General features: G+C 40.0%; 2 protein-coding genes across 2 annotated transcripts; both read left to right on the top strand.

Moving 5' to 3' along the window:
* Window positions 1-336: 336 nt before the first annotated feature.
* Window positions 337-27,891, top strand: LOC139458185 (protein turtle homolog B-like). Its single transcript, XM_071239519.1, has 13 exons — window positions 337-391; window positions 694-1,050; window positions 3,066-3,350; window positions 4,118-4,402; window positions 24,716-24,994; window positions 25,270-25,566; window positions 25,752-26,048; window positions 26,514-26,675; window positions 26,993-27,011; window positions 27,178-27,230; window positions 27,336-27,425; window positions 27,553-27,663; window positions 27,869-27,891. Exons 1-13 carry the CDS (start codon window positions 337-339, stop codon window positions 27,889-27,891), a joined length of 2,313 nt encoding a protein of 770 aa, XP_071095620.1.
* On the top strand, window positions 5,094-6,788 carry LOC139458191 (uncharacterized). Its single transcript, XM_071239525.1, has 6 exons — window positions 5,094-5,167; window positions 5,466-5,484; window positions 5,650-5,702; window positions 5,807-5,896; window positions 6,417-6,527; window positions 6,711-6,788. Exons 1-6 carry the CDS (start codon window positions 5,116-5,118, stop codon window positions 6,731-6,733), a joined length of 348 nt encoding a protein of 115 aa, XP_071095626.1. The 5' UTR covers window positions 5,094-5,115; the 3' UTR covers window positions 6,734-6,788.

Genomic DNA, 27,891 nt, shown 5'->3' with positions numbered 1-27,891 from the left:
AAGGACGATGTAACACAAGACTCAGGGTAAAGTTTAAGACAACTGCAGTCAATGTTTTATTGTAGGTTGAAATAGGTCGCAATAGTACAAAGTTACAGTAATCACGTGACAGAACTCACACCGGGTCCGCGTGAACAGTGTTACAGGTGCAGAGACCCGCTCTGCCCTTACATGATTTATTTTATCGTTGACGTTGTTGGTTGTGATGCAGCGTCCGTAGCCAACGCCATGACTAGCCATGCAAGCTGTCTGCCCCTGTGTGACCCACGTGCATGAATGTGTATGTGTATTGTTATATAGCAAAAAATGTATTACCTTTTCAGAACACTGCTGTTAATGGCGTCCTTTCCTAGCGCAGCAACGATTTTGCTTTCAGTTAGCCTCATGAAAGGTATGTCAGGCTAAAATTAAAGGCCCAGTGCACAAGTATTATCAATTAAATTTTTTTTCTGTATATAATTATTTTCTTACATCTGATGTCACGTACACATTGTTTGGTGTAACATACTATTATCGAGGAAAGTTTGCAGCACTGATGTCCTATTATCACAGAATATGTGGAACTGTGGAAATGTTTTTGAGCTGTTGTAAGGGCAATATCGAAAACTGTGGAGCCCAACTTATATCTTATCTAGAGTAACGTTAAGAGAAGTCCTATGTGAGAATGTTCCGTGTTTGTGTGTTTCGTTCCAGATGTTGAGGGAACAGTGACAGTATCAACGTCAGGAGGTACAGGGATACCCAACCAGCAGGCTCTGACACTGAGATGCAGCTACACTGTGACACCAGGGGATGTTGTTACTTCATTCGCATGGAGGAGGCTGGAGGGAAACACTGTAGTGAACATAGTCTCAGGTTCAGTGACTCCCCAGAAAGCTGTGTTCCTGGACTCCTGGCAGAACAAGGGCGTGTTTGTTGGTGACTACACCTCCTCCCTGGACATCCAGCTGCCTGCCAGTCACGTGACATCCAACTATGCTGGGACATATAATTGTCAAGTGAGTGGACTGTCAAATACTGGACAAGTGGATGCCTCTGCCTCTGTGTTGGGTAAGTATAAGATGGACATTATTATGGATAGAAGGATCAGGGATGACCTGTAGCTATGACTGGATTAGCATGTGTATAGTGAGTGCATGGACTGTCAGATACCAGACATATGGATGTCATTGCCTTTGTTGTGGTGTATGTATGCTATTATGCATGTACGTGAGTGCGTGCGCGCGTGCGTGCGTGCCTGGGTTGGTGCGTGCGTGCTTTCCTGTGTGCGTGCATGTGAGTGTTGACGCTGCATTCAGCAATATTCGAGCTACATGACGGTGGTGTGTAAATGATCGTGTCTGGAACGGACAATCCAGTGACTGACATCATGAACATCGATTCTCGCATTTGGGATACGATGACAAGTCAGCGAGCCTGATCACCCGATCCCGTGAGTCGCTTCTGTTGTAAGTCAAATGCATAAATGGACAAATGCCTATTTTTCCATTAAATTCCAAATTTAAATGTCAGCAGTTTCAGGAAGTCCCGCCTTGTAGAAAAGTTATTTGAATGTGAATACATGAATATTTCCAAGACGAATGAGTGAGTGACTATGGTCTTACGTCGCTTCAGTACTTTTCAAGCAATACCACGGATGGGGACAGCAAAAATGGGCTTCACACATTTTACCTATGTTCGAAATCGAACCCGGGTCTTCAGCGTGACGTGCGAACGCTTCAACAACCAAGCTACTCCACCGCCCCTTTCCAAGTCGAGGGTGGCCGCTTCACTTAGTGTACTAAGTTACATTTAGCATATATTTCTACCTCATGGAGAACACATTATTATGAAAACAATTACACATGGCATAACATTTTGTGTGACTGTGTGTTATGGGTGTCATATCTTTACCAATATAATACCTGCAAGAACAACTGCATCAAAATATGAACTGAAGTTCACTAGTCTTAACTAAAGGTTTATAATAGGTTTTATTTGAGATAGCGTTAAGAAACGTTTTTGGATGCAGTCGTGCATGTCTCATTTAACCTGTCAACAGGTACAAGCGTGTGTTAATTCCCTTACTACACTATTAGAATAACAGGGCAGGAAAGACCACTCCATCTTAAGCACTGTAGAGTTGAGATCGCGATCTGGTGATGAAGGTATCGAATCGGAGGGAGCGTTAAATTGTAAGTTTCACCTAGAAAAAAATGAAGTACTGATAAAACTGACTTATTTCTTTATGCAGGAAATATGTTTTACTTATGTTTTGTTTTATGTGTGTTATGTATGTTATGTGTTTGGTTATTTTGTATGTTTCCATGTTTATGTGCTCGTCTTATTCCTTTACTTTTCACTATCTCAAAACTCTGTATCCCCAATCTGCTTTTGCTTTTGTCGTTTACTTCTAGTGCAGTTTATCTTACAATTTGGTCTGATAATATAATACAATGATTAAATCTACACCGTGTGAGTCGGGTAAAATGGTGCATACATAATCTATAACAGTATATTGGGGATGATTTGACACCAAATACGTTATGTTCCCGTCTCAGTCGACCCGTCTCAGGATAGACTGTTGCACTTACACCATGTTCTATCAGCTGTTCCATCAATATCTGGTCTGCCTTCCACATACACAGTGATCGAGTCATCCCGTCTCAGGATAGACTGTTGCACTTACACCATGTTCTTTCAGCTGTTCCATCAATATCTGGTCTGCCTTCCACATACACAGTGATCGAGTCATCCCGTCTCAGTGTAGACTGTAGTACCTACACCATGTTTTTTTCAGCTGTTCCATCAATATCTGGCCTGCCTTCCACCTACACAGTGATCGAGTCATCCCGTCTCAGGATAGACTGTAATACCTACACCATGTTCTTTCAGCTGTTCCATCAATATATGGCCCGCCTTCCACCTACACAGTGATCGAGTCATCCCGTCTCAGGATAGACTGTAATACCTACACTATGTTCTTTCAGCTGTTCCATCAATATATGGCCCGCCTTCCACCTACACAGTGATCGAGTCATCCCGTCTCAGGATAGACTGTAATACCTACACCATGTTTTTTTCAGCTAGCCCATTCATATCCGGCCTGCCTTCCATCTACACAGTGATTGAGTCATCCCGTCTCAGGATAGATTGTAGTACCTACACCACACCAGGCAACCCTCCAACAACAAGATACACCTGGACCTATGGTGGTTCTACTTTCAGCACTGGGGCTGTACTTGATAGAAGCAGCATCAGCAGGAGTCAGGGAGGAAACTACACCTGTACTGCCAGCAACACGCTGACACCAAGTGGAGGATCTCAACAACAGGGAACGGCAACAGCACAGGTCAACGTGAACGTTCAATGTGAGTCACGGATTTGCATGTGGGTTTGTTGCAGATAGATGTAATAGGGTTCCAAAGCCACATTTCGTATTTTGTTACAATTGAGTACAGTGTGAGTAATTGCGACACCTTCTCAGGAAAGTAAACTTTTTTGTTATTCGTATTGTATAAATTGTATAGATACGATTATTATCACTATTATTGATATTGTATGAATTGTATCATGCCATAACAGTTGACATAGCAGAGTGTTAGGAGTCATGCATATTTTACTTTTAGAATAACGCTATTTTTGGGGGCATTATTATTTGCAGAAGCCCCAGGTATTCCATTGACTGCCCGACGAAGGAGAGCAGTTGAAAAGACCGTGGTCTTCTGTAAATGATAATGCTCTGAAAAATAGCGTTACCATTATTATAGCTTAAATGGATAGAATTTGTTATTAAATACAAATAAACAACAATTTCGGTTTTGCCAACAGCACACAACGAATATCACTGACACACGTTCACAAAAACGGAAGCGTCATAGAACAAACTAGAAGACGTCACTAGTGAACATCATTATGACGTCACCTAACAACGGACGTGATAATGGCACGTCGTCAAGCAATCTGAGGGCATTAACAAGTTACATTTCTGATAACATGCGGGTTGTTTAGTGATAATTCTATCCATTTTAGCTTCAATGTAGACTAACCAGTGAATGTAAATATAAATGTCCATGTATATTGTTAAACAGCAGTCAAATTCAATTGCACTTATGGATTCCTTATTTCCATTTTTCAGATGCTCCTTCTATATCTGGACTACCATCAGCGCAGACTGTCACAGAGTTCTCTAATCTCAGGATAGATTGTAGTACCTACACCACACCAGGCAACCCTCCAACAACAAGGTACACCTGGACCTATGGTGGTTCTACTGTCAGTACTGGGGCTGTACTTGATAGAAGCAGAATCAGCAGGAGTCAGGGAGGAAACTACACCTGTACTGCCAGCAACACGCTGACACCAAGTGGAGGATCTCAACAACAGGGAACGGCAACAGCACAGGTCAACGTGAACGTTCAATGTGAGTCACGGATTTGCATGTGGGTTTGTTGCAGATAGATGTAATAGGGTTCCAAACCCACATTTCGTATTTTGTTACAATTGATTATAGCCCGTGTGTGGCCTGGTTTGACAGATATGTATTTGTAGAAACTCGGACTGCTGGAGGTATGGGTCACTCAAGTAGAATTACACATTGTTTAATCTGATTATCAGTTAAATGTAATTAACAACTCATCACCATAAATAATGTAATATGTCAGCATATGTTGTATTTGGAAGTTTTACTTTTTCCCTGTTTATGTAGACATATTTTTGAAGTACTTAAAGTAATGTTCCTTACATCTCATGACGTTTTCAAGGGCTCTATTCATTCGACGTGAACATGTGTATCTTGGTTCGAGGCAATGAGTTGTGACGTACAGAGCTTTTAGCAATGTCAGTATCAATAATACCAGACACATCACTTTCACACATATGTTGAGATTCTAACCTATGTGTTCTGTGTCATTACCATCCAATCACTAATTTGTTTGTTTGAAAGGAGGAAACTGGAAAGGAAACCCTTTCACCCGAATACAATGGCATACGGTTAGCACTCGTCTCTTATGTTATTTCGCATACATTGCAGATCCACCAAATCAGCAAAAACTAGAAACTCCATGTACAGGGGTAATAGCAGGATCCACAGTAGGAGGCATGCTTCTTACTCTGCTCCTCGGGGGAGTTGTTCTGATGGTACTGTACAGAAAGGGCTATAGGCCTAGGCTCGGACATATTCTTAAAGGTATACCGTTAAGATTCCGTTGTAAAATGATTATCAACAGGATTAATTTCATGATGATGTTCTATTATATTGATGAATGCGATTGAAAGAATGATTGTCAGGCTTAGGATTTCTTTTTTTGGATGTGTATTTTACCTTCACGTGTATGTTCAACTGTTACTGATACTATATACATGGAATCATTTACAGTTTACTTGATCCTTGCTGCTGTAATTTTCCTTTAGAAATGACGGGTTTTGTAGCCATGCTGTGATGTGTGTTTTACATCATGTACCATGTGGCTATTTTTGTTTTCCAGAAACTGCATTACGAAAAAGGTAGTGTAAATGTCATAGTTAAAGATAACAATGTACGGAACATGTGAAAATAATAACTAAAGTAAAGCATCATAATAAGATAACTAAAGGCGTATATTACATGCTGAAAGTTAGCGCTGCATTCCATTATGTTTCTTGTCGAAATGGATCTTGTTAATTTTGCAGCACCAGGAATCCTGAAACTGTAGAAATGGACCACAGAGGGCATTCATCATTTGGTACGTACTGGTTATCGGGTGTTTTCATTTGGCTGAAATTATCATTATGCCTTGTTCGGTTTAGCACTGAAATCATAAAATATTTCCACATTGTTTTGTTTCAGATCAGATAAATGGTCCAGCCCAGTATTCAAATCTGGAGGAATCAGAAAAACAACAATATTCACAGTTGAAGATTTATGAGAATACGAAAGGTAAAGGTTTTGTCATTTTGATCAATGTTGTTTTAATTTCAGTATTCCAATGAGGGTAATTATCATATGGATTCGTTGTTGACTACGTAATGAATTACATCTTCAGCGGATGCTGCAGCAGATACAAGTACCTATGAAGGCATTACAGAGACACACACACACCCCTGTGACCTATACAAAAGGCAGATAAAAGTCATTTGGCTCAATACTGTTTCAATTTTAAGTATTCCAGTGAAGGTAATATTGATATGCTAGTAAGAAGAAAGGAGTTATGATATGGATTCGTTGTTGACTACGTAATGAATCTTCAGTGGATGCTGCAGCAGATACAAGTACCTATGAAGGCATGACAGAGACACACACACACCCTGTGATCTATACAAAAAGCAGATAAAGGTCATTTGGCTCAATACTGTTTTAATTTTAAGTATTCCAGTGAAGGTAATATTGACATGCTAGTAAGAAGAAAGGAGTTATGATATGGATTCGTTGTTGACTACGTGATGAATTGCATCTTCAGCAGATGCTTCAGCAGATACAAGTACCTATGAAGGTATGTCAGAGACTCCCCCGGTGACCTACGAGTCCATCAGAGCATCTCCATACCAGAACACTGGGGCATCCTCTCAAGGTAACCAAACATGAAACACTCTTGCTGATTACTGTCATTGCCATGAATCAACTGGGTGCATGAACAATCTATCAGCATTAAACCGAAGCGTATGCCTTCTTTTCTATCCTAATGTAATAGGTTTACCATTCCATGGTTGATGCCATTTTCTTATTTAGTTACATATAGTTCTATACTTTTCAGGTCCTGACCATGGCAATAAGTAACGAAAATGGAAGACACCATTATATCAGATCCAGTAACAGACCACGGAACACATGCAACATATTATATTCCTTTCCTTTAAGTCAAAACATCGTTAGACCCGTGAAGATCTGGGCAAGAATAGGTCTTCACCAACCCTTCTTTGCCTTCCAAGGCGGCTATGCTTGTCGTAAGAGGCGGCTAAGAGGATAGGGCTGTCAGGCTCGCTGATGCATGTCATCGTATGCCAATGCGTGGATCGATCCTCATAATGTCAATCACTCGATTGTCTGGTCTAGACTCGATTATTTACAGACCTCCGTTATGTAGCTGGAATATTGCTGAATCCCAATACAGAACATCGTCATTACTCATTCACGTTTTCATTACATTGTTTTATGTTTTATATAAGCACAGTTACATAAACCTAGCATTGACCATGGTTAAAGGAGATTAGTCACATCATGTTGGTTATGCTCATGCCTGTTTATATATTGCCTTTGTCACTGAAGACTTCACATAGCAAATAAATATATTTTCACAATAAATAAACAAAACGCTAAGCTGATCAATTAAACATAATGGAAGCATTATGACTTTAACCTGTTTCTATTATTTGTGGCGAAGCAGCATTCCTTGTTGAACCCAAAGTCAGTTTTAGTAAACAAACGTACAGTCGTATAAAGTAAAGTATTGTCATCACTTAACCAGATGCCAGGACTGCAAAACATGATAAATCGTTGCTGACAGATATGTCTTAATTGAGGAGGTGCGGTGACATGAACTTGTTTTTAACGTCAAAATAGTATTGCCAGGGGGACAGGGGCGACCGTGGATCGAACCGCAGACCTTCCACTCTCTTGGCAGACCATGTAACCATTTTATCACAGAGGCGGTCGTCTTAACACAATTGACAATGCATACCGCAACCCTCACTGTGATGTTCACATCGATATAACGTTCAAATGCATCTTTACCCGTAACAGTGACAGTTTATGGTAACAGGGCGCAATGCTAACACCGTGGAGTGTTGTTGGATACATTGATTTCTTCTTCAATGTTGGGATGTTATAATCAGTAAGTGGGATATTACATTTGGATAGTTTTGTTTCTAAGTCAGACGAATGACACATTCAATAGCAATAGTCACATGCACAGTTGGGCCATTCGCTATGTAAATGTAAGCAATTTGGTGGAATCTGAGTGTGACTTTATATAGGTTAGTCCATTGTCAAATACCCATGACTGTAGTTTTGTGCTTGTGATGACTGACGTGTATCCAAAATATTCCTGACTGAAACACTGGGGAACAAGAGGGGAACGTCATATTGTGCTGGTGTAGAGTTGGCAGTATGTACACCACCACATCTGCCTGACCGTATAAACGTCATGTGTGTTGATGTAGTGGCAGAGCATTGATGAAATATATTGCTGCTGTGTCAAATTGTTGAGCCAATTGTGAATCTGAATAATGTTATATATTTAGTATTTTAAAAAGAAGAAAGTAACTATTTGTGTTGATCAGTGTTATGTTTGCTTGTAGTCGGCCCATCAACATGGGAAAGTTATATTGAGATGATTAATATATTTGCTCAGGTAACGTTCTTGTTTTGGGACTACAGACATATCATAACTCGTGTAGCAAAGCAGTGAAACATACATGCGAAAGGATCTTGGCACAAATTCCTATCTGGAAATGTCCATACATATTCATATTGATGACAGACTCTGTACCACAATCTACAACAAGAGAATGTTTTCGATTTTCCCATAATGAATTTCCACTTCGTGTCGAGCAATATGACATCTACAATTACAAGTTGTTTGTACTATGTCCACAGTCAATTGCACGGTGAAAAGCCATCCGTAGCCATCCACACATTCGTACAGTTGAAATATCTACGTTTATACAGGTGGTTACTCATACAAAACAAGAACTCCCAAGATTAGATGCCATGTAAATATTTAAATTATTAGATGTCGATATGTGTGAACGTGGTAATATCCATACCATGTGTATACATGCAATATTGTTGTCAGTTACAAATGAACAAGGTGCTAGCTCCTCTCTCCTCTCACTGTCGGTAAAAATGGTTATATAATTCAAAAACCTAAAGCTATAAACATGAGTGGTTAAGTAGATAACAAATGATTCATGAATCTCGGAAGGTTTCAGAGTGAGTGAGTATGGGTTTACGCCAATTTTAGCAATATTCCAGCAATATCAGGGCGGGGGACACCAGAAATGGGCTTCACACATTGTACCCATGTGGGGAATCGAATCCGGGCCCTCGGCGTGACGAGAGAACGCTTTAATGACTAGGCTACCCGACCGCCCCAGTAGGTTTCTGGGTAGGTAAACTGGAGGAAATATTAAATGACATTGACAACATGGTAAATGGATGGTGATAAATGAATGAATTGTTATTTTGTTTTTGTTTAACATCGCTCTAAGCAATATTCTAGCGATATTATAAAGGTATGTAAAGAATCGAGTCGTGACACGACAATCCAGTGACTGACATTGTAATAACCATAAATCTAATAATGGGTGGATATCTAACTCCAGACCAAAGAACGCTCAGAGCGCATTCAAACACAAATACAAAAGTCAAAGACGCTTATAAAAAAGATATGTCGTGAATTGGGGTTTGAATGTTGCAAGTGTTTCAGCATTCTTGAGATAGTCTGGATGTTCATTCAATTCCATGGCAGCAACAGATCGAAACGGTCTACTGCCAAATGATTTAAGACTGAATCTTGAGACATCAGACAGTTACTTTGAGCATGATCTGAGACACCACCTGAGTTGATATAGGGACACCAGCTCACACTTGTATAGTGGTGTTCTATGTTTTCAATGGAACGGTAATAGCAATAGTTGGTACTCAATACATGCTTGTACAGGTAGCCAGTAAAGAGAATAGGATATATTTGAGCTTTCAAATATTGATGCCTTAGAAACAATATGGGCAGTCTTATTTTGAATTCTTCCACAGGTTTGTGATGTTGTTGTGTGTTGAGAGAGGATAAATGATCTTAGCTGCTGTTGTGTCAGGAGCCAAGACATGGGGAAATTGGAGATTCAAAAAAAAGAAAAGAAAACGATGTTACCATCTCGGATATTTGTTAACACTTTTGGTATCCAGCCAGCCGGAAGCCTTATGCTGTTGGTGAAATAGAAATAGGAACATCACAAAACTGCATTATCTGTTTGGTTGGAATCGGATCCAGTTTACACGTAGTTGGCTTTGATTGACTTACAAGGGAACGGACCTGATTCTCAGACAACGGTCAAGTTCAGCTAGCTCCACACATTCAGAATACACGTTATCAACACGTGCATCATTTGCTTCACAGGTTTGTAGAGATCTGAGATCAGCCTGGATTTTATCAATCTCGCCTGTGAAGAATGTATTGTAATTTTCCGAGTGGATAACATCGCTTTCCTATTTTGGAAGTGACATGACTGTCTTCATCCTTCCCTATAAGTTTTAACTGTTGAGACCAGAGAGCCTGACAAATTTTCTCAAATTAAACTGTGACAAAACTGAAGTTCTCTTTATGTGCAACAACGCCATCAGAAACCGAGTGAGCTATCCTAGTCTCGACACCGGAGGCAATATGATCGTTCCAGGCAAAGAAGTTCGTAACCTGGGTGTGATTTTCAACTCATCACTATCTATGGCTTCTCACGTGGATAACATCTGCAAGCGAGCATAGCTGAACATCAGGAATATTGGACAAATTCGCCAGTGTATAAATGCCAAAACAGCTGCTTCTCTAGCTCACGCATGTGTTCTTTCACATCTAGATTTCTTTAATGGACTACTCATCGGCCTTCCTCATAACCTTTTGACTAAACTTCAAAGAGTTCAAAACTGTACTGCCAGGCTTGTTACTAAATCCAAAAGGTTTGACCATATCACACCGATTCTACGGAACCTCCACTGGCTCAAAATCAATGAGAGAATCCATTATAAAGTGATGCTGATTGTGTTCAATGCGAGACACAATCAAAAACCAACTTATATCATCGAGCTTCTTGAAGAGTACGTGCCTGGGAGATCTCTCAGATCAAGCTGCCAGTCCCTACTTTCTGTTCCTAGTGTTAGAACGGCGACTTTTGGAGGTCGGAGTTTCGCCAAAGTTGCCCCTGAGCTATGGAATAGGCTGCCATTGGATATCAGGAACACTGACAGTCCTACTTTGTTCCGATCAAGACTCAAAACCTATCTTTTCACCAAATCTTTCTTGGAGTATTGAGGCTTTGTGTTTTCCTAGCTGTGTAATGTCTCTTCTTTGTTTAGACTCAAATGAAGCGCTTTTGAGCAGTTCTTCGAACTGGATACCAGCGCTATATAAATCTGTAGTTATTATTATTATTATTATTATTATTATTATTATTATTATTATTATGATTATAATATATTTTCAGATAATTTACATCTCATGGGAGGAATGAGATTTGGCCTCCTGAGTTTCTTCATTTTCTTTCTGCTTTTCGACTAATTTGTTTTGTTGTTGGTATGTCCGGATCATACTACAGACCATTGACATGTATGTGTCAGGAGGCAGGTGGAACATGCTTATCTAATTGTTCTAATCCCCATCTGTGGAGATGCACAATGTTTGGTGGAACATCTTGTAGCACTTTAGATTGTAAGAGGTCAGCTCTAAAGTCATCGAGAGATATGCCCTTCACATTGCGACATGTTACTGTTTTCTTGATTGGTGGTGGCTGTTCAAAATTAAGTGAAAATGAAATTTGACATTTGGCGGTACTTTCTTTGTCCCTATGTATAACCAGATGAATGCGCCAATGATATTAATGTTATATCCACCTAAGTTTAAGGTATAAATACCTTTTTCACACAACCATCTTACAATGAGGTTAAACTGAATTGCGGCACTCGTGAAGAGCAACCTCCTCGTGGTGAGTGCTGGGTAGCGCTAATAGCTCTTCCCCTGTGTGGAACCGGGGTAGAATATTTCCACAGCACCCCATTGCTGGTCGTAAGAGGCGACCAAAGTGGGCAGCCCGTTTGCCGTGGGTTGCGTCCCTGTGTCGGCGGAGGACAGGAGTCTGGTAGTTGAGGGCACTGGTTCCTGGAACTGTGTTCCTTTGCCCAACACACTACTTCGACCCTTACTTCGCCTAGACGGGTGGTAAGATGGGCCCGGTCTTATCAATCGGCTGGTCATGCCAGGCCCTGTGCGTAATAATGTATATGCACACATGTGTTGTATTCTAATGTATATTTCGGTCTTGGCCGTGCATATCTTGTGTATATTATCAATTTTGGATTGAATAAATTGCCTAGAGTCTTACGCCAGAAGGCGGTGGCTCATGGGCCAATCTGGTACTTTCGACCTCTGAGTTCTGTATGTCTTCAATTTCCTGTCATGGGCCGAACCAGCCTGGCATTTTATTTGATAGACAAATACAGCTATTCATGTTGTTCTTACTGGAGTATACCACCTCTGTATTCCTGATGTTTGCATGTTGGAGATCCGGTGCAATATAACATCGCTCTTTGTAGCACTCCATGGTGGGTGGGGAGCAGAGGTGCTGAATCATTTACTTTCACCATGGCAAACAATCTCTCTGGTTCAAACCGCAACGAAAAGAAAAGACGTTTAGAAGCTGAGACTTTCTCATCTGACGCTGCTTCTGTTCAACAAAATTCTAATTGGTCACGATTTCTTGTAGTTGAATCTGGAACTGATCATCCTTTAAAAATGAATCCATTTGCAATTTGCAAAGCCATTGAAGGTATTTGCGGAGAGGTAAAAAATGTTTCACGGCTCCGGGGCGGCTCTCTTTTGGTGGAGTGTGCACGGAGACAGCAAGCTATCAATCTTTTGAAGTGTACAATGTTTGCAAACACTGCAGTAGTTGTCTCTGAGCACAGAACGCTAAATTCAAGTCGAGGTATCATCCGCGACAGAGCCCGTTGTCTGGCTGAGATGTCAGAGGACGAGATACTTGATGAATTACAGGAACAACATGTCACGTCAGTGAAACGTTTCTCAAGAAAAGACGGTGAGACCTTCGTTCCTACGAACACATATTTGTTCACCTTCTCCCTTTCAACCATACCCCAATCAATAAAGGCAGGCTATTTCAACATCGGAGTGGAGGTGTATGTCCCCAATCCACTCCGATGTTATAAGTGTCAGAAGTTTGGACATGGGTCCAAGACATGCAATCGATCGTCTGTTTGTTTCCGCTGTGGTAGCAATCATGACGGTTCTGATTGTACAGCTGAACTCAAATGTGTTAATTGTAATGGCCGACATGTTGCTTCTTCCAAATTCTGTCCACTGTGGAAACTGGAAAAGGATATTTTGACTGTCAAATGTCAAAATAATTTGTCTTATCTAGATGCTAAAAAACTTGTTGCCAGCCGGTCTCCTCCATCAACACAAACCTATGCTGCAGCTGTCTCTCGCCCTTCCACAACTAGATCAATAGAATGTCAAACAGATTTGACATGGACAAATTCAGACCATCCAATGCCTATTACGACAACATCTGAAAGCCAGACACCTCAATTAGCTACTACAGCATGTGACAATTCTCCACCATCTAAGATTATGAGTGAAACTTTGACTCAATCTTTAGCAGCTCCAGAAATGTCAGCTACTGTACAAACATCAGCTGACACGTCAAGAAAACAAAAGAAAAAACAAAACAGGAAAATTACAACAAAGATCCCGACTCCTACTGAAACATCTGTAGATGTTCACAACTTCTTTGAACCTTTAGAGATGGATGTTACTCCATCCTCACATCACACCAACAGTTGTGACTCCTCTTCACGTTCACGTGAGCGATCTCCTGTGGAACCGCCATGAATCATTCAAATGTACTTCAATGGAATTGCAGAGGGCTTAGGCACAATTTTAACGAACTACAGTTATTAACAACTGATTTTATTCCATCAGCAATTTGTTTACAAGAGACGTACCTGAAAAATACTGATAAATTTGAATTAAGGCAGTATAGTTCCTATCATTCTTTTTCTCCTCCGGGAGATAAAGCTACTGGAGGTGCTTCTATTTTGGTGCGGCGGGGCGTTGTTCACAGTCCTGTTCCGCTTGACACGAATTTGCAAGCAGTTGCAGTTAGACTTACACTGCATATTGCCTTCACACTTTGCTCCTTATACATTCCTCCATCCTCAAATCTTCAGCGTAATGATCTCCAAAAACTGTACGACCAGCTCCCAAAGCCCTGTCTCATCATGGGTGATCTAAATGGGCATAATACTTTATGGGGAGGCTCTATCATTAATCAAAAGGGTAAAGTCATTGAGGATTTTGTTTCTGATAATGACCTCTGCATCTTTAACGATGACTCGGACACCTACTTACACCCTGCAACTGGTACGTATTCATCATTAGATCTGTCATTGACGGATTCAGTTTTGTTGAATGAATTTTCATGGTTTGTCCATGATGACCTATGTGGGAGTGACCATTTCCCCACGGTGCTTAAACCCATTAATCCCGCTGATGATCCACCTTCACCTCGATGGAATTTTGTGAAGGCTGATTGGCCTTTATTTCAATCTTTATGCAAAGATAAATTACAACCTACGTCCTTTCAGAATGTTAATGACCCGATTCAGTTGTTCTCAGATCAACTGAATAAAATTGCTGATGAATCAATTCCTAAGTCCTCCGTCAACCCACATGTTCGTAAACCGTGGTTTGATGACTCTTGCAAACAAGCTAGGAAATGTCGTAAGAAGGCGGAGAAATACTTCCGTAAACATCCCACTGTCCATAATTTAAACACTGTCAAAATTTCAAATGCTAAGGCGAGGCGTCTATTCAAACAAAATAAACGTCAATCCTGGCAGAATTATGTCTCAAAAATTAACTCTCGTACCCCCATGTCCAAGGTATGGAACATGATCAAAAAGATCAAAGGCAAGGGATCAAATTCTACAGTAAACCATCTAAAGGATGGCGATACTTTGCTAACGAATAAGTCTGATATTGCCAATAGCCTTGGGAAAACGTTATCTCAACATTCGTCTTCATCAAATTACGTTCCTGAATTTCAAAAATATCAGCTCCAACAGGAAAAGAAAAAAGTAAATTTTACATCTGATAATGGTGAAGATTACAATGAGGTATTTTCACTACATGAGCTATATACTGCCTTAGGGCAAGCTCATGATACAGCAGCAGGCGCTGATAATATTCATTATCAGCTACTGAAACACTTGCCCGAATCATGCCTTGCAACTTTGTTGACTATATTTGATGACATTTGGACATCTGGGACGTTTCCACCTTCATGGCATAATGCCATTGTTATACCAATACCCAAACCTGGGCGGGATCATTCTGATCCATCAAATTACCGACCTATCTCACTAACTAGCTGTGTTTGTAAAACGATGGAACGCATGGTAAATAATCGATTAGTGTGGTACTTGGAAACAAATAATCTTCTTACCAATATACAATGTGGTTTCCGGAAGAACAGAAGTACTATCGATCATTTAGTGCGTTTAGAATCGTTCATTAAAAATTCCATTGTAAATAGACAACATGCTGTATCGATCTTTTTCGATTTAGAAAAAGCTTACGATACAACATGGAAACATGGTATTTTAAAAGATCTTCATGATTTTGGATTAAGAGGCCGTCTGCCTCATTTTATATCCCAGTTTTTAACAGACAGGCAATTTCAAGTCCGAGTGGGTACAACCCTGTCTGATCATTATAATCAGGATCAGGGTGTCCCACAAGGCAGTATTTTGTCTGTCACTTTATTTAGTATCAAAATTAACAGTTTGTCAAAAGTTTTAAATGATTCAGTTGATGGATCACTTTTTGTGGATGATTTTAATCTATCTTGCCGTGGTAAAAATATGCACACAATAGAAAGGCAATTACAATTATGTCTCAATAAAATTAACAAGTGGTGTCTAGAAAACGGGTTTAAATTTTCCAAATCAAAAACTAATTGCATACATTTCTGCAGAAAATATAAGCCACATAAGGACCCTGAACTATTTCTGAATGGCACTCCTATCAAAGTTGTTAAGGAGGCCAAGTTCTTGGGACTTATTTTTGATAGCCACTTAACTTTCCTCCCACATATTAAATACCTTAAATCTAAATGCCTGAAGGCACTCGATCTCTTGAAAGTTGTTTCTAATTCAAAGTGGGGAGGGGATCAGACAACCCTCTTACACTTATATCGATCACTGATCCGTTCTAAACTTGATTACGGCTCCATCGTCTATGGTGGAGCATGTAAAAGTAATCTAAAAAAACTAGATACTATCCATCACCAAGGTCTGAGGCTTTGCCTTGGTGCCTTTCGCACTTCTCCTATTCCAAGTCTGTCTGTTGAAGCGGATGAGCCTTCTCTTAAACAACGCCGTCTGAAATTATCATTACAATACATCACTAAATTATATTCAAATCAGTCAAATCCAGCTTTTAATTGCGTATTTAATCCTCTCTACGAAGATCTTTACAATAAGAAATCATCTCTTGTTCCACCTCTTGGAATAAGAATAAAATCAGTCGTTTTTGCTGCGAGCATTAACTTTCAAGATATAGCTCCCACACAACTTTTTTCAACACCTCCTTGGCAAATGGTAAGACCAACTGTAGATCTCACATTAACTAGTCTTAAGAAATCTGATACAAACCCACTTATTTATAAACAAGAATACAATCAATTACGAAACAATTATGACACTTATAAATCTATATTTACAGATGGATCCAAGGATGGTGGCGCAGTTGCTAGTGCCACTGTCATTGGATCCAGAACAGTATCTTCAAGATTACCCGATAATAGTTCCATATTCACAGCAGAAGCACACGCCATTTTAACGGCACTAAAATATATCAAGAACAAATCTAAATATAAAGAATTCATTATTTTTTCAGACTCACTTTCGTGCCTTCAGGCTATTAAAAATATGTCATGTAAACATCCATTTTTAATTGAAATTCTTGAGTTATTTAATGATCTTGCGACTGGCCAATATGACATCGTCTTTTGTTGGTTACCAAGCCATGTTGGGATTGTTGGTAACACACTGGCTGACGCTGCCGCAAAAGCAGCACTCAACAAATCTGTGACACCACTTCTTTTACCATACAGTGATTATAAACCTATAATTAGATCTTACATCCGTGATCTGATGCAAAAGAAGTGGGACACCCAAGTAGGTATAAATAAATTACATGAAATAAAACCAAATACTGGTTACACCTACTTGGGCTGTCCGTCCAGATTTGAAGAGGTTGTATTAAGACGATGTCGTATTGGTCACTCACGTTATACTCATGAATATTTACTTAAAGGTGAGGATCCTCCATTCTGTATCCCTTGTGATGAAAGAATCACGGTCAAGCATGTCCTGCTTGACTGTATTGATTTTTCCATCACAAGGGATAACTATTTCACAGTTTCATCGCTAAAGGATCTTTTTAATCACGTAAGTAGTCATTTAATTATTGGTTTTTTAAAAGAAATAGAATTATTACATAAATTTTGATGATATGTTCTGTAAATAATATATATTTTAGTATTGGTAGCGGAAAACTTGTTAACTGAGATTGTTCGTGGCTTTACCCTTGATGGGGGTTGAAGTAGTGTAAAATGATTGTCCCCCAGAGAGGGTTTGTCAGACCACGTCATTCAAAGTAATGTTTTTTCACCACAATTTTAATCGTAGTATATATGTTCTTTTATTCTGGCTACATTTGTCAATCATCGCCAACACCTGAAGGGATGATGTAAATCCAGCTGGGGTCCATGCAGGTAGCAAAAGTACTGTAAGTCCCCATGGTCCCCAGTGTGGTGATCTACCTTCAGTTGTTGGAGATCATAGCCTGTTTTTATAATGTATTGTTATGTATAGTAATATCAATTTTATGACTCCATACTAGTTTTAAATATTTCTCTGTGATAAGTCTAGTTATTTTACTGCCCATCGTTGGCAGGTTTTTTATACGTTTTCAAAGTATTTATAATTTTAAACCTTTGATAGTCACGTTATGGCTGAAATATTGCCCATGTGACTTAAAACTTAACTCACTCACTCACTAAACTGAATTACCTGATAAAAGCGTAAAATACACAAAGGACAACAATGGGTTTTGGAAACCATATGTATATGCATCTGGAGTTGTTGTGGAGAGTATACACAAAGTATACGTTTTCGTATTCACTCACTCACTCATTTCAAAACTCTAAAACTCTTAAACTCTAAATAAACCTGCATTCATATACCAGTGTTCTGACTGGGGTTAGACCAAACTTACTCACTCGTGTACTAGCTCACTCACTAACCCACTCACTCACTCACTCACTCGTTCACTAGCCTACTCACTCACTCACTCACTCACCTCACTGGTTCAGTAGCTCACTGACTCACTCGCGTACTCGCTCACCTCACTGGCTCACTAGTTCACTATTTCACTCACTAACTCACTCACTCAATCACTCACTCAATCACCTTACTGGCTCACAAGCTCACTCACTCACTAGTACACTCGTTCACTCACTCACTCACCCACTCATCACTCACTCACTCACCTCACTGGTTCACTAGCTCACTCACTGACTCACTCGCGCACTCGCTCACCTCACTGGCTAACTAGCTCACTCACTGACACACTAGTTCACTAGCTCACTCACCCGCCCACTCACTCACTCACCTCATTGGCGCACCATGTCACTCACTCTCGTCTGTAACACTGAATCAGCATTCGTATGCCGCAGATCGGCTATATTTAGACACAAGTGAACTCGTTTAAAGCGGCTGATAAGCATGTAAACCTTGTATATTACTTCTGTGTTGAGATACCCGGTCACACACGACGACATTTGTGTCTGACTAACTGAAGTCTCAGCAGGTATGTGTAAAGTACATATTTCTAACCTTATCACATGCCATATTATTTGTTTACGATTGTTTGTATCACCATGTTGAACACACATGACACAACACATCTGGGAATAACCCACAATATCTCTACATACTCGAGTACTTTCACTATGTACTATTGGTACATAGGTGTTACCTGTGTGTTAATTGTTTGTACGTGAAGGGTTAATTAAAACGCATATCTTGCCAGGTACAATCTGGTAACTGAACACACTGATATGAAAGGGGTTGTCTTTGTCGTACTATAGGCTATGCAGAGTTGTGTCCCTTTGTCCACTAAACTAAGGTCTCATGTTCAGTGACATCAGAATGACATTTTATAGTTGTTGATGTTTTTAAAGCGTATTTGTCCAAATCTGGCCTCAAAGGTAACTTTGTAACTAGGTACGTTATTTTTGTTAAGGCGAGATAATTGCTTTGGTTCATTTGACGTTGGAAATGCAGAAAATTTTGATGAAGATATTAAAACTATCCTCTCACTGACGTCTTGTACCAGTATGTATGTTCATCTTATCAGGATGATTTTCTTTCCTTCAGTCATGGGGCGGGCTTTCTTAGGCATGCCAGGATCCAATGGGTTCGAAGTCAAGATCCCCCTTGTTATTATTCTTGTTTCTCAGCATCATGCCCATGGTGTGTTCATATATGTGAGTGAGTGTAAGTCCCCATGGTCCCCAGTATGGTGGTCTGCATTCAGTTGCTGATGATCTATAGCCCGTTTTTATATTGTGTCGTCTGTTATAATCTGATTATTTTATTTTTCTGAAACTAGTTTTACAATTAGAATCTGTGATATTTTGCTAGTTGTTATACTGTCCTTCGACGAGAGGTCTTAAGATATTATATAAATGCATAACTTGCTCAAGTCACGATATGGCTGAAACAATGCCGATGTGACTTTAAATATTAACTCACTCACTCACTATGTGAGTGAGTGAGTATGCTTTTACGCCGCTTTTATCAATATTCCAGCAATATCACGGCGGGAGACACCAGAAATGAGCTTCACACATTGTACCTATGTCGGGAATCGAACCCGGGTCTTAGGCGTGACGAGCGAACGCTTAAACCACCAGGCTACCCGATTGCCCCTGTTCATATATGTGTATGATATCACAAATATGTCATGTGGACGTATATCACACTAATGTTTAATTATTGTTTGTTTTAGTACAGTTAACAATATGATAACAAATTATACTATCTTGTTGAAGTTTATGAAGGGAGAGTTAAAACGCATATATTCATCTGAATCGTCCATTAGCATTCAGTGTGAAATACATATTTTTTCCCATGCATAATTGACAGTCTGATACATTAACGACAATTGTCACACACATTATCATCACGACAAAACTAGACAGCTGGTAAGACAGTCACACGATCCTTCTCTCATATGCATCTCATCTCAGATACTCAAAACAACATCTAAATGTCTGATAAATGATGAACCTATATTCCAGGTCTCATCGATTTGACAGACCACAGACATGATGAAGATAGCTTCTGCTACTATATTATATGTGATTGCAGGTAATTAATTCGTATCACCCACATGTGTAATGATTACATATTTTTACTGAGTTATATACTTATATAAAATTACATACTTATGGTAAATAGAATGTCTTCTTGTTTAATCATCACAACAGAGCACGATTCGACTTGGCGTTATGTACGCTCATATCTCATGCTACATGCTAGATATATCTTCTTCCTGCAGGTGTTATATCAGGTGCCCCCAGTGCTAGTCCAGTGTTGTCTGCAGTGTCTGACACAGCCAGGTTCAGCTGGGAGATTCCACAGGGAGGTCTGGGGACAGGGAGTAGTTTCTTCACTGTCAGTCCTGCTGGTGTCGCTGTGTTCATAGTGACAGGTACTGGGACATTCCTCCCTACTGGCAACTACAGAGATAGACTGGTGTACCAGGGGAACATAGCAGCCAGGAATGTCACCTTCGCCCTGAGCAACATCCAGACATCTGATGCAGGGACATACACGTGTGGGGCTGGAGGGCCTACTGATGTGATACAGAACTGTGGACAGAAACTAGTTGTCCTGGGTGAGTGGCTACTCAGTATTTGATTCGTTTCCGTTTCGGACACGACAATCAGAGTTTAGTCGTCTTTAAATTCCACATACATATTCAGAAAAATAAAAAAAATATGGTTAAGTATTAATGTAATGTGAACATAATCACCCGTGTTTTGTAATTAGGGTAGACCTCTCACTCATTAGGACGGCTGTCACACAGATTAAAGTATGTCCTCCATAGGTGGATTGCACTACATTGCTCATCTCAGATCAGCAAACCAGATCCTACATATGATAGACACGAGGTTGCACAAACATGTATTTCATTCCACATAAGTCCTCCTTTAAATACAAATACAACCACGAGGGCAGTTTCAAAACAAAACCAATGTTCCATAACGTGACTTTGATCACGTGTCCTGATCAAGTAAACATTGAAACTTTTTTAAAAAAATGAAAGAGTTGTAACTCTGTGACAATACCTGCATTTCTTGTCTCTAATAATATGAGGCACGGTGGGGTAGCCTTGTGGTTAAAACCTCCGCTCATCTCTTGATGACTGAAGGGATTACAAGCAAATAAACAAACACCATTGGAGCGTATTGACCCGACCGCCAGCATTCACTTGTCCTAATGTTGTTAACTTTTTTTCAACTACAGATTTCTTGGTGGTTTTGGCACGTACATATTAGACACATATTTAAAATACAATTAAACTTGATGTAGTAAAACCGTATAAAATTTAATCTGATATATTTCCAGTAGAGCAAGAATAGTATTTATTCATTCAAAGGCGTTCTTTAAGCTACTGTTGGGTTTAGGTAATGTAAATATGTTTCTTGATGAGTATCGCAAATTGTAACCTCTTGACGTGTAAAAAAAACCCATTACTAACCACTAACTTACAACCGAGAAACAATAGTGAGTGTGTGAGTATGGTTTCACGCCACTTTTAGCAATATTCCAGTAATATCACGGCGGGGGGCACCAGAAATGGGCTTCACGTCGGGTCTTCGGCGTGACGAGCGAACGCTTTAACCACTAGGCTACGCGACCGCCCCCGGGAAACAATAAAGGTAATCGTAAGATATCATTTAATGAACGGAATTACAAGTATCCCTCGACTTATCGAGTGTGCATTATAATTCCGTTCAACAATAAACTTGCAGAACACTGAACACACACGAGATTTGAGATCGTTAGTGTATCTTATCTGTTGTTTTGATCCAACTCAACACCATGATTGATTAAGTAGAGAAAATGTAATATAGTCAATCAATGTGAAAATAAATCCACATTCATGTCTAATTATATAAATCAAATACGTGAGTAAGAGTTTGTGGAAGTCCATCTACATGTGGATGAAATCCCGAAGTTATCCTGATCGGTGAAATCCACGAGCACGGTGTTGGACCGACAAACATTGAAACATTATCAGGGCGATTCAGGCATTCACATCCACGACCATGGGTTCTGGCACACAACAGGGACGTAACCCTGCACAGCGAATTGCATCACAGTAGACGTCTGGACCTCCCAGGCCTCTAAATATGGGACGGAACAACTTATATGTTCCAAAAGTTCAAAGTTAAATAAGACGCGGATGCAGGAGGGGAGGGTGTATTTTGTGTTTCGCTTTCAAAACTCGTTTTATTATAATTGAAAGTATATAAGCACATGAGTTAGTCATAGCCTTGGTCGTCAATGTTGAGCTTGCAGCCCTTCATCGTTGATGTCACCTCAGTACTGTTAGATTCATGACATGGTTATATGTGTAAGAGACACAACGTTCTCACGAATGCTTATCTTTAAGAGTGGATAATAAGACTTCATACGATTCATTACATTTTTGTCAGTATGTAGATGGTTATACATCCTAAAGCTGGTGTTAATACCATGGCAAGATAATGATATGTATCGCTACATGGAAGACCCCCTTCGATTCTCGAAGTGGGTAAAATAAGATATACCCATTCTATTGCCATCTTCGTGTTATTAGTGGAATGTTGCTAAAATGGCACAAACCACACTTAAGCATTCACCCATCAAACCACGCTATATATATCTATATATCTCTATGTTTCAAATTAAGCTGTACAAGCTCCTGATTAACACATGATGTCTTTGGAAAGGCAAGCCCACCACTCCTGGCCGTCCTGTGTCAACAACCCCTGTCTACAACCAGCATGTGACCTTGACCTGCAGCTCCACCTCTACCACTGTCCCGTCAGACCACAGTCTGACCTTGACCTACACCTGGCAGCGTGACAACACTGACATCACAGTTACCTCCCCTGGTTCCCCCTACACCTTCACAGTGAGTTCCCGGGACAGTCAAAGCTTCAGATGTAGAGCCACAGAAAGTCAGGGTCTGGAGTCAGAGTGGAGCCAGGGGTTCAACATGGAGCCACAGTGTAAGTACTGATTCATGTAAAGTTCAATCATCAACTGTCAATATGAACAGTTATCAAACATACACTAATAAAACAAAAAGAACTACATTTAGAACAACTATTTTCAAAGAAATTGTTGAGAGCGTCAGTTACATTAGCTATTGATATAGTCTGGCCGTCTGTGTGTTATAGGCAGTTAAGGGATCTACTAAAGTAAATTGTATGTCACCAACTGTTTAAAAATCATTATGGGTCAATTTCTGGTCATCAACTGGTCCTACGAATGGGGGCGTCGGTAGCACTGTGCAACTGTAGGCTATGTCTACGTTTACTCTTGTGTCTTATTATCTACTGATAATCTACTCCCGATGGACCCAGCCGAGTTTTCAAGAAACATCAGACAAGTATCCACACAATATATCTTCAAACTCGCTGAATTGTTGAAATACCTAATCGAATGTGATGAGTTGTTTCACTAGCTTTGTTTCTATCGCAGGTCTCCAAATAAATAAATATATGTACATATGTAATATAACCTGACCTTTCTTTGTCACATTTCATTTCATAACACATCAGGCGGATGATTGATTCCCGAAATAAACCACTATCTTTCCCGAAACAAGACAAGACAAAATGCATTCATCAGAAAAATCCCTGCATTATTGACATATTTTTGTGAATTTGTGGGAGGGGATTTGCAGTCTCCTATGATTCCTAAATACTGTTGAAATTAAGAGGTAAATAGAAAGTTTGTATTGCAGTACTCGGGGATTTTGGCAGCATAAAGTTTCAAAGCATCACCAATAAAGTGTCTGAGTGGGGTATTTATGTTAAACTGCTGCATGGTATCTCAGTGGGCTCGCACTTTGCAATCGGCATTAGTCCCGACTAATGCAAGCAGCCACACACACAGCCACACACAGCCACGCACAGCCACACGCACACGCACACACATGCACGCACGCACACGCACACGCACACGCACACGCACACGCACACAGACACACACACACGCGATCAGTACCACTGTGCCATGTATTCCAGACGGGCCCTACCAGATCTCCCTAACTCCCCCAACCTACGCCTACACTGTGACAGAACAACAGGCTCTTCCATCAATCACGTGCTCCGCCCTCTGTAGACCCGGATGTACCTACCGGTGGTTACACAATGGAACAGCCTTCAGCAGTGGAGCCATGCTCCAGGGACATGCTGACAGATCTAAGACAGGCTCCTACAGATGTCAGCCTTCTAATACCCACGGGAGTAGTGACAGTGTTACAGTCAGTGTTGATGTTCAGTGTAAGTGTATAGCCTACACTGGTGACAGTGTTACAGTAAGTATTGATGTTCTGTATAAGTATATAGACTACATTTGTGACAGTGTGACAGTCAGTGTTGATGTTTAGTGTAAGTATATAGTCTACACTTGTGACAGTGTTACAGTCAGTGTTGACGTGCAGTGTAAGTATATAGTCTCCACTTGTGACAGTGTTACAATCGGTGTTAAAGTTCAGTGTAAGTATATAATCTACACATTACAATCCTTTAACATAGTGAAAAGTAAAATAGACTTTGTTATGCATTATCTTCACAATTGTAAAGCGAACCACAGATTTTCACGCTGTTATATTTTCAGATCCAGCCACAGTGAGTATGTTTACTGCCAACTCTCTCGGTGGTTCAGTGACTGTTAACGAGTCAGATCAAGTGACCTTGAGATGCCATGTTGATAGTAACCCAAGGTCAGTCATCAGGTTACTGAATGGAACTGAGGAGTTGACAAGGGCAGATAACTCCCTGACAGCAGAATACAGACTGGAGTCAGCAGACTGTAGACAAAGAGGGAACTACTCATGTACTGCCATTAACTACATCGGGGCACCTGTCAGCCAGAGGCTGGAGTTGCTGGTCAAATGTAATCTGTTTGGATATTATATACAAATGGTAGTGTTGTGATGATTCCCATTGATGTTTATGTCTATGAAAATAGCACTGTTGAGTAAAGGACAAGTCTACGGTACGTTTGTGTATTTGTTTTATCATGCCTCCTATGTTGATACTGCAGAGTTGAAAAGAAGGCTCCCGATCAAAAATTCTAATTAATCAATACATTTGGTCTTCTTCATACTCTACACTTATCCGATATTATTTGTTCGAGAGACATTGCATATGTTGTCTACATTTAACCAGGTTTTCCTCGACTAGATGAGACAGTTGCCCAGCAACTGAAATACGCCTCTAGACTGGGTGGTAAAGTGAACGTGTCTGTGTCGGTCCTGGCGTACCCCCTTCCTACGTTCACCTGGAGTAGAACCACCAGCACCAGCAAGGACCTCACTGGTTCCTCCAGCCCTGTCTCAGACATCTCAGTCACTGCCAGACTACACCTTACTAACCTCCAACAGCAGGACTTCGGGGACTACAGACTGACAGTGGACGATGGTGTTGGCGGTTCAGTGGCATACACAGTCAGCATAGTGTCTGAAGGTTAGCTGTGACATTCTCATTTATCATTCACTATTTCAGGTTGCACTTGTTTATATGTTTCAATGTCTTTCTCTGACTGTTCTGTATTCATTGCATCGTCATTGTACAAATGAAGAGCTTAACATTACAAAATTCTCCGAGTAAGCAATGACAGCATTGCCTTTCCCATTATTTCTTTTTGGAAGGGCCACCACAGATGCCTACACAGTTTAGAGACCTGGATAATGCAACAACTTCGTCGGTATGGTTATCGTGGCTGCCTGGTTTCAATGGTGGACACCCTCAGACGTTTCTGCTCGAGCATCTCACGTTTGCTACAAGACTTTGGACTGTCTACAAGACCTATGCAGACACCGGCAAGATGATGGTGGTGGAAGTGACTGGGCTTACACCAGGAGATATTTACATATTTCGACTACATGCTAGAAATGACTATGTGGATTCTAACAGATATGTATTAGTAGAAACTAGGACTGCTGGAGGTATGTGTCACTCAAGCAGAATCACAAATGAATTAATCTGATTTTCAGTTAAATGTAATTAACAACTCATCACCATAAAGAATAGATCAGCATATGTTGTATTTGGAAGTTTCATTTTTTCCTTGTTTATGTTCACAAATATAACTCATCTTTTTCATTTCTTATTTTGAAGTACTTGAAGTTATGTTCCTTATATGAAGTTTCCAAGGGTTCTATTCATTCAACGTGAACATGTGTATCTGTGTTCGAGCCAATGAGTTGTGATCTACATATCTTTTAGCAGTGTCAGTATCAATGATACCAGCCATCACGTTTACACATATGTTGAAATTCGAACCAATGTATTCTGTGTCATCACCCAACAATCACCAATTAGTTTGTTTGACAGTAGGAAACTGGACACAATTACCCTTTCATCCGACCCTTTACACTGTCAAACGATTAGCACTCGTCCTTACATTGTAGATCCACCAAATCAGCAAAAACTCGAAACTCCATGCTCGTGTACAGGGCTAATAGCAGGATCCACAGTAGGAGGCATGCTTCTTACCTTGCTCATTGGGGGAATTGTTCTGATGGTACTGTACCGAAAGGTATACAAGCCTAGGCTCGGCCATATTATGAAAGGTATATAGTTAAATTTCCGTTGTTAAGCGATTGTCAATAGGAATAATTTCATAAGGATGTTCCATTATATTGATGAATGGGTTTGGACACCTAATTGTCAGGCCTAGGATTTCCTAATTAGCATGTGTTGACATTAATATTGACATAAACGACACATTTTCATCATCAAATTTATGTTGTTAATACTATAAACATGCAGTCATTTACAGTTGACTTGATCCTTGCTGCTGTAGGTTTTCTTTAGGAATGACGAGTTTTATTGGCATGTGTGATGTGTGTTTTACAATATGTACCATGTGGATATTTTTGTTTTCCAGAAACTGCATCACGAAAAAGGTATTATGAATGTCAGAGTTAAAGATAACAATGTACAGAACATGTGAAAATACTAAATAAGGTAATAGAGCCATAATAAGATAACTAAAGACGTATGTTACATTCTGAATGTTAGCTCTCCATTCAATTATGTTTCTTGTTGAAACCGACCTTATTAATTTTGCAGCACCAGGAATCATGAAACTGCAGAAATGGACAACAGAGGGTATTCATCATTAGGTATGTACTGGGTATTGGTTGTTACCCTTTTGCTGAAATTACCAATCTGTATGGGACTGTTTAGCACTGAAATCATTACAATATTTCCACATTGTTTTGTTTCAGATCAAATAAATGGTCCTGCCCAGTATTCAAATATGGAGGAATCAGAAAAACAACAGTACTCTCAGTTGAAGATTTATGAGAATACAAAAGGTAGATAAAGCTTTTGTCATTTTGCTCAATACTGATTTAAATATCAGTATTCCAGTGAAGGTAACATTGAAGTGCTCTTAAGAAGAGTTATGATGTGGATTAAATACGTAATGAATTACATCTTCAGTGGATGCCGCAGCAGAAACAAGTACCTATGAAGGCATAGCAGAGACTCCCCCTGTGACCTATGAGTCCATCAGAGTATCTCCATACCAGAACACTGGAGCACATTCTCAAGGTAACCAAAACATGAAACACTCTTCCTTGTTGAAATCTTATGTCATTGCCATGGATCAACTGTGTGCATGTACAGAACCGTTCAACAGAAGCATATACCTTTTTTCCTGTCCTAATATAACACGTTTAGCATACCATGCTCTTGTGACTTGACACATAATCTGTCATTTTCCGTGTTTAAGTACATGTAGTTCTGTACTTTTCAGGTCCTGACAATGGAAATAAGTAA

The sequence above is a fragment of the Haliotis cracherodii genome, unplaced genomic scaffold, assembly GCF_022045235.1.
Source record: "Haliotis cracherodii isolate W230 unplaced genomic scaffold, xgHalCrac1.p SCAF_12, whole genome shotgun sequence".
NCBI lineage: Eukaryota > Metazoa > Mollusca > Gastropoda > Lepetellida > Haliotidae > Haliotis > Haliotis cracherodii.
This window is presented reverse-complemented; position numbering and strand designations above follow the sequence as displayed.

Bases quoted from the DNA above. Each gene is read 5' to 3' on its own strand.
- LOC139458185 (XM_071239519.1), top strand. From the start codon at position 337: ATGGCGTCCTTTCCTAGCGCAGCAACGATTTTGCTTTCAGTTAGCCTC. The intron at 25,567-25,751 runs GTTAGCTGTGAC...TCTTTTTGGAAG, and splicing joins AGTCAGCATAGTGTCTGAAG to GGCCACCACAGATGCCTACA. The intron at 27,664-27,868 runs GTAACCAAAACA...TGTACTTTTCAG, and splicing joins CACTGGAGCACATTCTCAAG to GTCCTGACAATGGAAATAAG.
- LOC139458191 (XM_071239525.1), top strand. From the start codon at position 5,116: ATGGTACTGTACAGAAAGGGCTATAGGCCTAGGCTCGGACATATTCTT. The intron at 5,897-6,416 runs GTAAAGGTTTTG...TTGCATCTTCAG, and splicing joins GATTTATGAGAATACGAAAG to CAGATGCTTCAGCAGATACA. The intron at 6,528-6,710 runs GTAACCAAACAT...TATACTTTTCAG, and splicing joins CACTGGGGCATCCTCTCAAG to GTCCTGACCATGGCAATAAG.